This window comes from Electrophorus electricus, chromosome 8 (genome assembly GCF_041902795.1).
Source record: "Electrophorus electricus isolate QZ-2024a chromosome 8, ASM4190279v1, whole genome shotgun sequence".
NCBI classification, from domain to species: Eukaryota; Metazoa; Chordata; class Actinopteri; order Gymnotiformes; family Gymnotidae; genus Electrophorus; species Electrophorus electricus.
In genome coordinates, this window is record NC_137504.1 from 1351599 (window position 1) to 1366673 (window position 15075).

A 15075-nucleotide genomic window follows, 5' to 3' on the forward strand; every position below is an offset into this window, starting at 1 on the left:
CAAAGATGGCCATGTGGACGTAGCTGATAGCCTTAGCATCTGGTGTGAAAAAGTATATGCCCCCTTTCTGATATCTTATTTTTTTGCATTTTTTGCATTTTGCTTATTTGTTTGTCACTTAAATGTTTCAGATTGTCAAACAAATTTAAATATTAGACAAAGATAACACAAGTAAACACAAAATGCAGTTTTTAAATGAAGGTTTTTATTATTAAGGGGAAAAAAAATCCAAACCTATATGGCCCAGGCCTGATTACTGCTACACCTGTTCGCCATTATCCACAAATGGCAAAAACATGGAACAGTGGTGAGCCTTCCCAGGAGTGGCTGGCCGACCAAAATTACCCCAAGAGCGCAGCGACGACTCATCCAAGAGGTCACAAAGGACCTCACAACAACATCCAAAGAACTGCAGGCCTCACTTGCCTCAGTTAAGGTCAGAGTTCATGTCTCCACCATAAGAAAGAGACTGGGCAAAAATGGCCTGCATGGCAGAGTTCCAAGACGAAAACCACTGCTGAGCAAAAAGAACATAAAGGCTCGTCTCAGTTTTGCCAGAAAACATCTTGATTAGCTAGACTGATTAGCTAGACTAGCTTGTTTGTGTAATAAAGGTTTCTGTTCAACTTATGTTGATGTTAGTTTAGTAAATTTTTTTGTGTGGGATTGATATAATTGGTTTACCACTACTACTACTAATCTATATTTTTTGCTTCTTTCTGAAGGTATACAGCACATTAAAGTTCTGAATCTCATTGTTGGGGAACATGGGACCTTTAGACTGCAAGACAAGTGGATTTTGTTTCAAATGAAACCAGACATCACCGATGACGCAACAAAGTGATATTATCTTCTTTTTATCAGGTTTGCTTTGTCTATGCAGCTGACTCTTAAGGAACTTGGCATTTTTACATAGTTCATGGAAAAGACTGCACTTTAATTAGAAATTTCCTGTAAGACAAAACTGCTCTGCCCTTATTTGAATAGTTAACAAAGTTAACAGTCGTGCTAAACATCTACTGTGCTTGCTTGCAAGCTAATGCACAAGCAGTTCATGTTGGATAGTTCCCGAGACAAGAGGTGCACTATCATGCTGACAGTCAGTGAAGGATGTGTGTGCATCTGTTGTGTTTGTTGGCAAGTAGCATAAATACACTTCACGTGCTGAGGGATGGTTAGCAAGAATAGGATGTTGGGTCTAAAGTCTTGTTGGGCTTTTGAAGTATTATTGTAGCTAACAGGCTATAGTCTCAGATGAGGGGACATGAGGACATATGTATCATTTATCTCGATCATTATGCTTTTTAGATGTGTTGCGCTTGCTAGCTATACAGCCACAATTCAGTCTAGCTAATGTTAGCTGAAGAGCAGCGACAACAGCACATTTGGTTATACGTGTTTACTGCTGCGTCTGTTTCTCAGTATATCTGAGCCAGCTGTTCTAGCAGTACACAGAGTAGTGCACAGTGAAGACAGTAAGAAACATGTTTGTGGAAACAGATTGTTCTTCTGTAAGTGTGTGTGTGTGTGTGTGTGTGTGTGTGAGGTGATACAAAAACAAACAAACAAATAAACCCTCAAATGAAAAAATTTAATCTTTGGAGTTTTATTTTCAGTGTGAAAATACTGTACAACATATTCCCTGCTAATTACTTTCTACAGAAACATAGAACAGTATAAAAAAATTTCCCCAAATATACAATTATTTCATTTTGAGATTTCATACGTTTAGAATGAGCTAAAACGTAACATGCATTTGCAGTCCTGCGTTTCTTTGTATTAAAATGGTAAACCAAGGCTTAGATCGACTTGTAGCTGCTGCACGAAGAGTACAAATCAAATCCAAGAGGGTAAAAAGCAAGATAGTGCTGTAAAAAAGGAAACGAAATACACACATGAAGAGAATAAAAATACACAGAAAATCATTGTCCATGACTTCACTTCAGTACAATCTTCTTTCATTAATACACTGTCACAGTTCCAGAGTGAATATTTTTGGTGTGTTTGCCTTTAAAATGATTTATAACCTAGCGTTGAGGTTAATGAAATGCCCCATAACAAGGCAGTTTATTCTGTTGTTTTATAATCCTTCAATACGCGCTATTACAGAGTGGTGTGTGGCAGTGTGGTTCCCAGCTGTTGCTGTGTGAGCTTATGATCCTGCGTGAGTGGTGGAGTCTAGCATATCTTTCTCTGCTCGTGCCTGAATGGCGAGCTCGAGATCAAAAGCTTTAGCTGTTCCGGCGTGACTTGGATGAGGGGCGGAGAGGTAGAGTTCACCGTAACCAGGGGAGGGCTGGGTGCCATCGATTTCCCTGATGTTTTCTGAAGCCAGGGAACTCCAGCCGGGGCCGAGACCAGACCGCGGCCTTGGGACACATGGCCTACATAGGCCTGGCCCTCTGTGGCTGCAGCGTAGGGCTGCCTGGTGCCCACGTCCTGCTCCAGGGCTTCCAGGGCTTTGAGGGGGGAACCATAGTGGTAGAGTTCCCTGCTGAAAGGGGCTTGGATGGGCGCACACAGGCGGAAAGGCTTAACGCTTGCAGAGCGGTCTGCGGCGGCTGGGTGGCTCTCGTTAGCCGTCATAGGGCTGGTGAAGGAAATGGGCGTGTGCTTGCTGCCGTCGTCTTTGGGTTCCTGGGGATCTCTGGAATGCTTCTTCAAGCTCAGGTCTGCTGGCTGATCGTCTGAGAGGCGAGCCAAAGTCTCAGAGTTCAGTCTTTCTCGGCTGATGAGCTCAGGTGAAGACCGAGCTTTGGTGGGTTCATGTCTGGGCATGTGCTGGGTTGGGGCCACTGAGTTGTAGAAAATACTTTCCTTGATCCATTTCTGAAGCAGAGACAGAGGGATCTGGATTTCCATTCCACTGTAGGGGTCCCGGGGTGGACCGATGGGGGCGTGGCTGGAGCTGAAAGGCACGGGGCTGGGCTGAGTTGGGGTAGAAGACCGTGATTTGCCCCAGGGTGCATGGAAGCTTTTCTCTGGTTCACTGACAGGCAGTGTGCTTGAGTAGCTCGCTCTGTGGGTGAGGAGGGGAGTTGGGCTTGGAGGTGCTTTCCACAAGGTTGAACTGCTAGCAGAGGAAGTGGGGATGATCCTCTCAGGGGGCTCATCCAGCCTTAGTGGGCTTATGATTGCTTGGGCTGGGGTGGGGCCTTTCTCCATTGAGGCCCCGCCCACTGAACCTGGTTGGTCACCTAGCTCATCTACAGCCATGCCCCTCGATGGGTACAGAGGTGGGGCTTCATTTAGAAACTTGGGCTCTTTTTTCGTGGACAGCGGTGCAAAGGACGATGGGCTGTTGCTTGTGGTCTCCATCTTGCTACACTTCTTGCTGAGGTTCAGAGGCTCCACCAAGCCTGATGTTGACTTGTACTCTTCGGCCAGGTGGCGTAGGAGATCCAGAGGCTGTCTGAAGCTTCCTGTGTCAAACGCCAGGGCCGGTAGGTAGGCAGATGAGGCTCTGGGAACTATCTGAGCGCCGAGGCTCCGCACAGTGGGCACAGACTGCGTCAGGGGGAAGTAGCCAGGTAGAGCTTCAGGCCTAGGATGTATGAACTGGAAAATGGCAATTATTATTATTATTATTATTAGTGGAACAAAAATAAATAAACATTTATCTTATGTGTGTTTATAAAAATTTCTTAGGCAGAGGAGCTGTTCTTAGAATTGTTTAGTGTTATAAATATGTTTGATAAAACTAATAGGATTACAACCCTAATTACAAGCTCTAATCCTAAATTTCAACTGTCAACTAAAGAAAAGCTCTATCAACACAGTGCAACTGTGAAAGAAGATTCTTTAATGTCACTAGCATCACCGGTTCCCAAAAGCTGAATTGTTGAATTGCTGAAGTGAGATAGCTGGATAGCGTAGTAGTGTGCATACCTGGTTAAAATGGGTTACATGTCTGAAGTCTGCACGCTTGGCACTCGGGGGGTACTCGTCGTAGCGGAAACGCTTTCGAGGAGGACTGATGGGAACCTCATCTCCGTAGCCAGCTAAGTGGTATTCATATGCCAGGAGCAGTCTGGGTCAAAACACACATAACATCAGTGAACAAAACTCACGGGAATGTTCTATGAACTCATGCAGAGGATTATATGTCCTGATGAAGTTGTTAAAACAACGTAGTGACATTGTAAACAAAACATCTCAAGTAGGTATTTGTGGAATGTGGAGTTTTTGTTTTGCGATTATCCTAAATGGTTGTGTTGCTTTAGTGTTTAGTGGTACAGGTTCTTAATCTGGGCTAGATTTTTGGAAACTGATGTGCAGTAGCCTATCTCTGTTTTACAAACAAAAAACAAACAAAAAAACATTATTCTCTCAGCACTGCATAGACACACACATGCAGACACAAGCATGCAAGCTCACACACACCCATGCGCACATGCTCATGCATGCACACACACATGCGCTCACACACACATGCTCAAACATGAATACACTCACTTTTCATAGTGACGCCGTGTGCAGGTAGCTGCACTAGTGCTTCGTGGGTTTCCCCCTAAAATGTTGTATATTTTCTTCCAGAGTTGCTGAGCAGTTACCTGTAATATCACACACACACACTTAATAATGACAACGTTAACATGAAACAGTGTCACTCTTCCACACCCATAACACACCCAACAATGTTATGTTACTGAACTGAATAAATTATTATTATTATTGTATATTAATCATAACTGTGGGAAATGTTTTCTATAAATAAAATGGATGATAATTGTTGGCACTGTCCCACTGATACACTGAGAAAATTCTAGATTTAGAATTGCCATGTAGTCAAATCATGAGTTTGAAAAGAGTCAGCTTTTCAGGTTTTAACAAGCATGCACCAGGTTTCCTGCCCAGTATGAAGTGTTTGTCATTTCTGAGTGTGATTTGGCGAACGGTATTTACCTGGTGATATCCTCCTAACTCTTTGACCGCCTTGAACATCACATACAGATCAACTGGAGAGCAGGAAGAAAATGCGGTTAGTATGTTCACTTTCTCTCTTTGTCTCTCTCGCTCTCTCACACACACACATTCTCACTTCCTTTCCATCTCTTTTACTCTCACATTCACTCCACTCTCTCTCTTTCACAGTCACTCCCCCCAACACTCTTTCTTTCACGTTTGGTCTCTCTCTTACTCTGTTTAAACCCGAGGTGAGGGATCCTCTCTATAGGAGTGTCTCTCTGTTTCATGAAGAAATAGAGATCCTTCAGGAAGCTCTCCTCTGTCGGCTCTTCCGTCCTCTCTCCGTTCGTCTCCACCGTCGCATCTTTCTCCATCATGGTGGTCTGAGAAAGCAAACGCACAGTTCTGCTTGTCATATACCCTTTTTATTGTTTGTTTTTGTTTTTCCTGAAGTTCATTAGCTGAATTGCCATGTTTGCCTCCATTTTTAGCAAGCAGCCTTATTGATTATTACCTAATGAACCCCAGGTGTGTTAGTTAGTTATTAATCCTAAAGCATATTATTCTGTGAATATTGTAACCACATTAAAACTAATCTGAAAGGTGTGTAGTCATGACAGTGAACCCACCAGCTGGTCCTAAGACTGAAAGTCACTGATCACCTCATCTACTGTCTATGAATAATATTTCGATAATCTCATGTATGTATCGATTTGTTCAGACTCAAGCAGCACTGCAACCCTTGATCTTTGTGGTTACAGGACTCGACCACTGCGTGACGTGCAACACAGAATATGTTTAATGAGAAATATATCATTTCTGTGCTTCCTGCAGAAGTTATTTTAACAGCAACAGGTAATGTTACACTCATTGCATCAAACCGATTTCAAACCTGAACCTGTCAGCTCAACATATTGGAATCCATGAGAGAGCCGGAGGATATTGAAAGTTTAAACTGTCAAACATGACTCAAGTTCAGTCGATCAGTGTTGACCAATACTGACAGCTGCACCTTAACAAGTCTTCCACCAAACACAATAGCCAGCACACCAAACCCAGGTCTGTGTAAGATATATTTCGAGACATACGTGTCCGTTTGAAACAAAGGTGTACTGTGGCTCGAGAGAGATTGATGGGCAGCTTGTAACTCACAAACATTTTTTAGACAAACAGGCTGAGCTGTTCTTAAGTTTCTGCCAGAAAAATAAACATCAAGCATGTTTGAGCAGTGGGAAAATACGCGTGCATTTCTAGGGTAGTTTCAAAGGATTAATTACATCATGAAACAGGTTGAAGTGCTCCATGACCCAAAAGGCCGGTGTGCACCACACTGTTCTCTGTGGTGGGTGGATAAAGTCCTCAGTCATGTTAGAGTAGGTACAGACACACAGACAATAGATGCTTATGTCCCATGAATATCTCCAGTACTCTTTGTGCTTTGCTTAGCAGGTACAGGGTTGATATCTTCCACTGATACTTTGAGGCAAAGACTGAACAAATATATCCACATGCACCTACAGCGCATAGCTGTAGAGTGTAACATAAAGCTGCTCTCCCTTGATATCAGATCTTCAGGAGAACTTTGTGAAAGCTGAGTGTTGAGGAGCAAACCCTTCGTCTCTGATTTCAGCCTTGTCTTACTCCCTGTAATTACATTATGTTGTGAGGTTGGAGCTACTGGCCAGGGAGCTGAATGGCTCCACCACCAACATTTGTCTGCGTGTTTTTTTTTTTGTTTTTTTTTTGTAATTATAATCTTTCACCCTCTGAAAAGAATGTAACTGGAAAGAGAGTTTCTGTCCAAACCAGTTTTAGGAACATAACGGCTTTTCCGCTCCACTTTTCTTCCATTTTCTTTGGTCTTCTCATGTCTTTTATGTGCAGATGCACTTTTGCATGAACGTTTGCTGTGCTGAACATGCAAGAGCTCATGCATTCAGTGCCAAAACCATGTTACGAAGTTATAGATATAGAGGTCATGAAAATGGTCAATTTCCCTATAGTATACAAGGTTCCTAGAGAAACAGAACCTTTCAAATAGAGGTCCATCATCAGCGGTGCAATCACGGTGCTTGATGAAGGACCGCTCTCGGAAAATAAATACACACACACACACACACACACACACACACACACACACACACTGTCATTTCAACAACTGGAAACACACACACACACACACACACACACTGTAATTTCAACGACTGGAAACACACACACACACACTCTCTCTCACACACACACACACACACCACTCTGTGTTTATGTTTTTCCAGTAGTTGAAATGACACTAAAGAACATGTTATCGATTATCATCATTAATATATTTTAAAATTCTTTTTAAGATGTACCTTCTGTTATGTGAGCTTTGGCTTCTCTTTCCATCTACACTAATATTACAAACCTGAACCTTAATATCGCTTAAGATATTCTTGAGTGAGAGAAAGTGTTCAGTGTCATGCCCAGTCTTTGTGTGGCAGCATTGTTAGGAACCCCAGCTCATACTCATGCATCTCAAACATTCAACCAGAATACAGCAGCAGAACCTACCTGTACCTGTAGAGTTATCCCACCCCGACTGGAATCGGTCTGTGTCCCAGGAAGGCTTTCCTTAATCCAGTCTGTGTGCCCTGTAAAGTGGTTCTCGGCCTTTCCTCGCCGTGAATGTGTGGGTTTGTACGTGTGTATGTCTGGTGAAATCACACAACTGTCACACATACATTTGAACAGCAGTAGTCATTTGAGCTTACTTGAGTGACATCACAGGGTATTGCCAGTATAAGGTGGATCCATCAGACTTCCTCTCAGGAATGTTGTGTTGGACTGGTTACTCCAGTTCCTATACATGCCATAGCTTTACACCCAATATTTCAAATAATTAGATATTATTCATATTACATGTAGCTGCATATTATTTTGTATGTATTGTTTAAAAGTATTCTTATTGCTTCTCACTTACACCAACAGTGATGTACTCCCGCTCGAGGTAATCTCCATGGTGACACAATTTATTGTTCATTGTATTATAAAACCCGAATAGATTCATGTGCTCAGAAAAAGACGCTGTGTGTTTAAATGTGTATTCTGAACTACTGGACATCTTATGCAAACTTCACAGTGGATGTAAAACAATACAATGGTCTGAATTTGATCCCTTTAAAAGTATGTGCCCATTAAATAAAATGTTTTAAGTTACATTTTTCTTTAGCAGTTTCACGGTGTGGTTAGCAAGTATCACTGTGCATTCTTTAGAGTTCCAACGGAATTATTTTCTGGACAGACTTCCTTCACAGAACAGCACCATAAAGGAATGTGTAATGGCAGAGAGGACATATGGACTGTGCATGTTGGACTTCTTGACACATGTAAACATCACAATCAGCTTTGTGCCTTCAAACCGAGGACAGTACAGTGCAACCCAAGCGGAGCATTTACGTCAGTGGGAAACAAAAGGTCCACATAAATCTTCACAATGTGAATTCTTAAAATTGTTCATTCAACTATTTTAATAGGCACCACAAGGCATAGGCCTCCACTAGCTATGTTTTTCTTAGAACATATAATACAACATATATTTTTTAGCACACCTACGTATTAAAAGCTGTCTAAGTTAAACTCTGCTTTATATCCACCCAAGCCAAATTCCAAATTGTCCTTTCAAAAGGGATGAAAAGATATTACAAACTTCTTAAAAGCGTTAACTATCGAATATACCCATTACCATGGCAACCACCAGATCGTGACTTAAAAACTCAACTGTGGTAATTCAACTTGAAAACATTAAGATTAGCAGAGTAATTCAGACAACTTTGTTGTGGTTTATGGTGATGATCTAGATGCTGGGTCAGTTAAAGCAATAAGCAAATATTCAAAAAGTCTTAAACGCGTGTAAAAAGTGAACATTTGTTTATGTGCCAGGCACTACGTGCTGCGCAGTGGTCTGACATGGCCACTCATCGTAAACATGAGGATGTGAAAAACACGTGAGGCCTGTTTGAGGGATCCGTGAACAGCGGCATGTAAACCAACTATAATAATGGACTTTAATATATGGACTGAGGTTCCCTGAATAGTTTGTAACAAATGGTGGGTGTCTTTGACAATGCGACCTCATTTGGAGCGGCTTGCCTGGTGAAGATCACACATAGAAATGCATCCATTTAGCCATAGTCGCACTGCTGTGGATCCATTGTCCAGTCTTCTATTAGTCTATTATTAAAAACATTTATTTTCATCCTATCTGTGCTGTTCAAGGCAGTCACATAAACAAATCTTTCTTAAAATAATGTTAAAAAACAGTAAATACTTTGAATAGGACTGACTGTTATATCTAATAATGATGGCATGTTTCAGTATTATTGATTGTAAAATGTAACAATAAAACTTTAGTCTCTGCTGGACTGTTATCACACTGCTGGGCTGTTAACACACACTGTTGGGTTGTTCTAACAAGCAGACCAGAACAGTCCTGACGATGCCATGTAGATGCTATCATGTTTCTTCCTTGAGGAACCTGTTTTCTTTGCAAAAAAACAAGAGTGAAGCAACAAGGTCAAACTGATTTTGATCTTCAAGAGGCTTCGATTTGGCCATTTTTCTCATAATTGGGAATCAAACGGCCCACAGGTGCGCTGGACTAGGAGGAACCTTCTGGGTGTCATGGATACGTGACAAGTAGAAGTGGACGTTTGTACGGCTCACTCATCTCTTCTTGCCTGCACGGCTACTCCAGCTACGAGCTGCATGCATCTGATGTTCTGCACATTCTGAACAAGGGAAAAAAGACCTGCCATTGCCTTTTCTACTAATACACACACACACACACACACACACACACACACACACACACACACACACTCACACACACACACACACACACACACACACACACACACACACACACACACACACACTCACACACACACACACACACACACACACACACACTCACACACACACACACACACACACACTCACACACACACACACACACACACACACACACACACACACACACACACACACACACACACACACACACACACACACACTCACACACACACACACACACACACACACACTCACACTCACACACACACACACACACACACACTCACACACACACTCACACACACTCACACACACACACACACACACACACACACACACACACACACTCACACATATATGCATGTTCACACACTCACACCTAAAAGCCCATACACATACACACATAGGTACACACAAACACTCACACCCACAAGCCCACACACACACATATACACACAAACACTCTCACATACAAGCCCATAGACACACACAGACATATATACACTCACGCCTACAACCCCATACACACATATATACATACACACACTCACACATACAAGCCCATATACACACAAATTCAATGCATACTTAATGTCTTAACATAATACTTAATAATGTCTTAATATGTAATGCTATTTCAACCAGAATAAATATTTTGAAACTTAACTGAAAGAGAGCACATCTGAGGAATTAATTTCCTTGTCCCTCATCGGTACATGAGACATTGCTACATTCCTTTAGAGATTATATGAGCTTTTCACTGACCTGTACAACTTGGAGATTCATATTCCAGGACATGCTTAACCATCATTTTGTCTGTCACATACCTATCAATTTGCAAAATTGCACTCAATAGCACAAACATCTCATACAACATATATACAGCCACACACTACAACATATAATTGTGAAATATTCTGAGATGGCTTGTGTGAAATCTGTGGTAATTACTGCTGCAGTAATTTATCTCCTAGAAACAAAAGAATTTCAAACATAGAGATAGTCATCTAGGTATTCCAAAAACAAGCATCACGCATTTGACTAACAACTGTAAATGCTTCATTTGTGCAATATGCGACATATTTTTACATTTTCTTGAAGCTTAAAGAAAGTCTTGCTTAACAGAAACAGGAAGAAAAAGAATACTGATACTGAGAAGCCCCCAGATGTTTAGAGAACACGAGAACAACTGTGTGAGTTCTTACAGCCGAATCTGATTAGCGGGAGATTTCAGCAGTCCAGGTTTTATCAGTCGGCGCCTTCATCATATCGGCAGACACATGAACTCAACAGTTTCTTTCTTGATGCAGGTGTAAACGCACGACTGTTAGTGTGTCTCTTGGCTTCAATTTTTAAAAAAATGCAGAACGTTTCTTTTAGGTTTATTAAATGTTTATTACAACGCAAAAAAACGTAACATATCAACAAACATTTATAAGCGCTAAAGCAGTTTTCTAATAAGCGCTGTCTGGGAGCTAAGGAATACGTCACAGTGTTAGAAGTATAGAAAACATATTTTAAAAGAAAATGTTTTATATTGTGTTATATAAAATAATACTGAACTAAAATTAAAATATAAAAATAAACATTTGGCTATGCGTAAGTATAGTATTTCGCGAAAAAAAAAAGGATTTTATTTTTTCATATTGTCCCCTATATTCGCTGACATCGAATTAGTTTCAGAGAGTTCACTACAGTTTCTGTGTAATATTACTGTGGTAATATTCATGGTTCTAATTTATAATAACTTTAATTTTCTTAACTGATTAGTTTTGATTAATATCATAGTTTTTAATAATATCATAATTAAATACTTATTTAAATTATTTGTAGGTCCGTAATATAATACAGTAGATTTGAATATAATTAGATTCTCCTCCTGAAGCCTGTACACAAGGTGGCAACAGAGTACAGCTGTCTTAACACAAGCTGGCATTTCTTAGTCTTTACCTATAAGGTTGTACACTAGCGCCCCCTGGAAAACAAAGTCGTTCTTCTGCGTAAAAGCAATTGGAACTTATTTTGTGCAACCACCAGTCCCGATACTCACAAGCCTGCAGTAATATCTGCCACTAAAATAATAATTTATTATGTACTATTATTTGGGTTTAATGGAAGGAAGAGGATTAAGTGTTGCTACTGCAGCAGGGAATCATTTAGGCTAATACGTACTGCAGATTTGATTCTACTTCTCAGGTGGTTTTACAAACAATTATTGTTACCTATGTGTGACATTTTGATCCGCCAAGCTTGGTATGGTATGCCATGTTCAGGTTTTCTGTAAACATGAGTTTCTCAATACAAAGAACGGGGAATTACATTCTTGATACGTTACCTTACAAGAATGACAAAAATGAACTAGATAAGTTAAGCTCAAAGCGTTATCCTTACGGAATGATGACGCATCCATATTTAAATTTAATAAGGTGCTTTAAAGATAAAAGTCTCATAGGATTCCACCATTATTGCATTATTAAGGCCTTTATTTTGAAAGATGTCATTAAATCTAAATGCATGCGTTTATTCATCATTATGAAAGGACAAAGGTGGAATAATGTTTTAACACACATACGTACAATATCCAAACATGTTTTCTTTTGTTAACTGCTCATCACTGTAGATCAATGCCACAAATCTCCGTGCGCATCTTTCTGGTGACGTTGCTCCTAAAATCGTCTATTAAGAGTCTGAGATGTGGTGTTATGTCTAGAGTAAGATGAATCAGCAAAAAGGCATTTATTGCATAACTGCCGCTGGGGAAAAAAATTATTTGTGTTAATAACCAGGTTCCTATCAGGGAAAGTAAATGTACTTTTTAATTATTCAACTGTCTATCCAAAAGCCTTGTTTCTGAAGAACTCTCAATAAGGGAAATTTTAGATGTGCTATAGGTATGGAATTTGAAAGTAGCTGGCACAAGATACAGGTTTGGTGCTATTTACCAGATGGCCATCAGACAAAAGGTATCTCAACAGTCAAGATAGAAGCAGAAGGCTGAAGAACAGTTTCTACCCCCATGGTACTTCAATGTGCAACTGTGTGTCGTTAATTTTGTGCTAAAAATGTTTGAGAGAAGATAACTGTTTTCAATAGGGATAACTACACTTTAAGAGGACAAACCACTCTGCATTCATTCAAAACTTTAAAACCCTTACGTGCTCATGAGCTACATTTCTGGTCTGTTGTTCTGACCACTTGTTTACTAATTCAATGAGCGATGATTGGTGGAAATACAAGGGCCCACAATTCTCTTATTAATGTGACCATATTGCATATATCTGAGTCTCTTCACCTTGCTAACTAACTGGCTAAATTACTAGTCATAACTACTGATTACTACACCTTGAAAGTGAATCATCAAATCAAATGGTGGGTAATCTATTAGTTAGAGATGGTGGGTAATCTATTGACTAGATATGGTGGGTAATCTGTTGGCTGGATATCGTAGGTAATCTATTAGTTAGATATTGTCTTTTGAAGACAGACTTTACGTGAAAAGATTCAGATTATACACACTGACTGATAGGCTACTTTTCTGTCTGAATATTTCAAAGACCCTACTCTTGGGCTAACTTTAACTTTTCATAACATAAACTGTGAATATGTGAGTTGAGTTCTACGCTGTTGCCATGTTTCTGAGAAAAACAATACATAATCAATAAAGTAACTAAAATATTTGAAATGTACTACGTTGAGCTATTCTGCTTTGTCCTCAAAATATAGCTAACAAATGTGGAGGAAGTAGTGGTCGTTTCCAGCATTCCCTGCCCTTTGTCCTAGGACCAATTTACTGTACTTCAGAGTATCGTTAATCCCGTGCCTGAACTTTAATAATAAGTGCTGTATACTTAATACTCTGGTGACCATGTGGATAGGGTTTTATTATCTTTGTATTGATTCTTCTGATTTGTTGTATTTACTGTATTGATTCTTGTTTTATTGTCTTTGTATTGATTCTTCTGAGTTGTTGTATTTACTGTATTGATTCTTCTGTTTTATTGTCTTTGTATTGATTCTTATGATTTGTTGTATTTACTGTATTGATTCTTCTGTTTTATTTCTGTGTTGATTCCTCTGTTTTATTGTCTTTGTATTGATTCTTCTGATCTTCCTTGTTTACCTTGAACTGTTTCAAGCACGGTCATCTTTTCCAATGAACTGTTTATTCTCTTAATGTGTCCAAAATAAAGTTTCAGTGTTCTATGGGCTTTGAGTAGAGAGTTTTAGTTACGTCACCAAGCCAATTGTTTGTTGTTATTTAACTGTGTTTTCTTAACTGAATCCTAGGGTGTCCACGATATTAATTATTGAGTATTGATTAACTGAATCTTAGGGTGTCCACGATATTAATTATTGATTAACTGAATCCTAGGGTGTCCATGATATTGATATTGATTAACTGAATCCTAGGGTGTCCACGATATTAATTATTGAGTATTGATTAACTGAATCTTAGGGTGTCCACGATATTAATTATTGATTAACTGAATCCTAGGGTGTCCATGATATTGATATTGATTAACTGAATCCTAGGGTGTCCACGATATTGAGTATTGATTAACTGAATCCTAGGGTGTCCAGGATATTGATATTGATTAACTGAATCTTAGGGTGTCCAGGATATTGAGTATTGATTAACTGAATCCTAGAGTGTCCACGATATTGAGTATTGATTAACTGAATCCTAGGGTGTCCACGATATTGAGTATTGACTAACTTAATCCTAGGGTGTCCACGATATTGAGTATTGATTAACTGAATCCTAGTGTGTCACCGATATTGATTATTGACTAACTTAATCCTAGGGTGTCCACGATATTGATTATTGATTAACTGAATCCTAGGGTGTCCAAGATACTTAGTATTGATATTGATTAACTGAATCCTAGGGTGTTCATGATATTGAGTATTGATATTGATTGTATGAATCCTAGGGTGTCCAGGATATTGAGTATTGATATTGATTAACTGAATCCTATTCACAAAGCTTCTTAAAGAAACAGTGCTAATGGGAGATCAGATCCCTTTGTTATTTACTGACAGCAACTGATCCTAGATCAGCACTGTTACCTGGAAGGTTTAAAATACAAACAACAGAATATATGTGAAACGGAGTTTTTAATTTCAGAAAAACCTCTTTTTAGCGTTGTAGAGTACGCCTATACCTGTCCAAAGAGAATTGTGTTAAAAGGTTGGCATATGGCCTTCTGTGCACATGACAAATATACTTGAAACGTGAAACACTTAATCAAGACTGAACCAAGATCAGATCATGCAGAATAACTAAGTGATAAGGTTTTGTACAGACACGCCATTAAAATAAGTGGCTTAGTTACA

General features: G+C 39.7%; 1 protein-coding gene across 2 annotated transcripts; it reads right to left on the reverse strand.

Annotated features, from left to right (window-relative positions):
- Positions 1–1582: 1582 nt before the first annotated feature.
- On the reverse strand, positions 1583–7777 carry arid6 (AT-rich interaction domain 6). 2 transcript variants are annotated; one of them, XM_081718600.1, is made up of 6 exons: positions 7459–7777; positions 5141–5291; positions 4906–4958; positions 4456–4553; positions 3889–4030; positions 1583–3558 (listed from the first exon to the last, which is right to left on the reverse strand). In XM_081718600.1, exons 1-6 carry the CDS (start codon positions 7624–7626, stop codon positions 2179–2181), a joined length of 1992 nt encoding a protein of 663 aa, XP_081574726.1. In that variant the 5' UTR covers positions 7627–7777; the 3' UTR covers positions 1583–2178. The 2 variants fall into 2 exon arrangements, with proteins under 2 accessions (XP_081574726.1, XP_081574727.1); XM_081718601.1 differs by lacking the exon at positions 7459–7777 and adding an exon at positions 6939–7420.
- Between the last annotated feature and the right edge of the window lie 7298 nt (positions 7778–15075).

Bases quoted from the DNA above. Each gene is read 5' to 3' on its own strand.
- arid6 (XM_081718600.1), bottom strand. From the start codon at position 7,626: ATGTGTGACAGTTGTGTGATTTCACCAGACATACACACGTACAAACCC. The intron at 5,292-7,458 runs GTAGGTTCTGCT...TTGCTTTCTCAG, and splicing joins GGATAACTCTACAGGTACAG to ACCACCATGATGGAGAAAGA. The intron at 4,959-5,140 runs GTAAGAGAGAGA...CCTGCTCTCCAG, and splicing joins TCACCTCGGGTTTAAACAGA to TTGATCTGTATGTGATGTTC.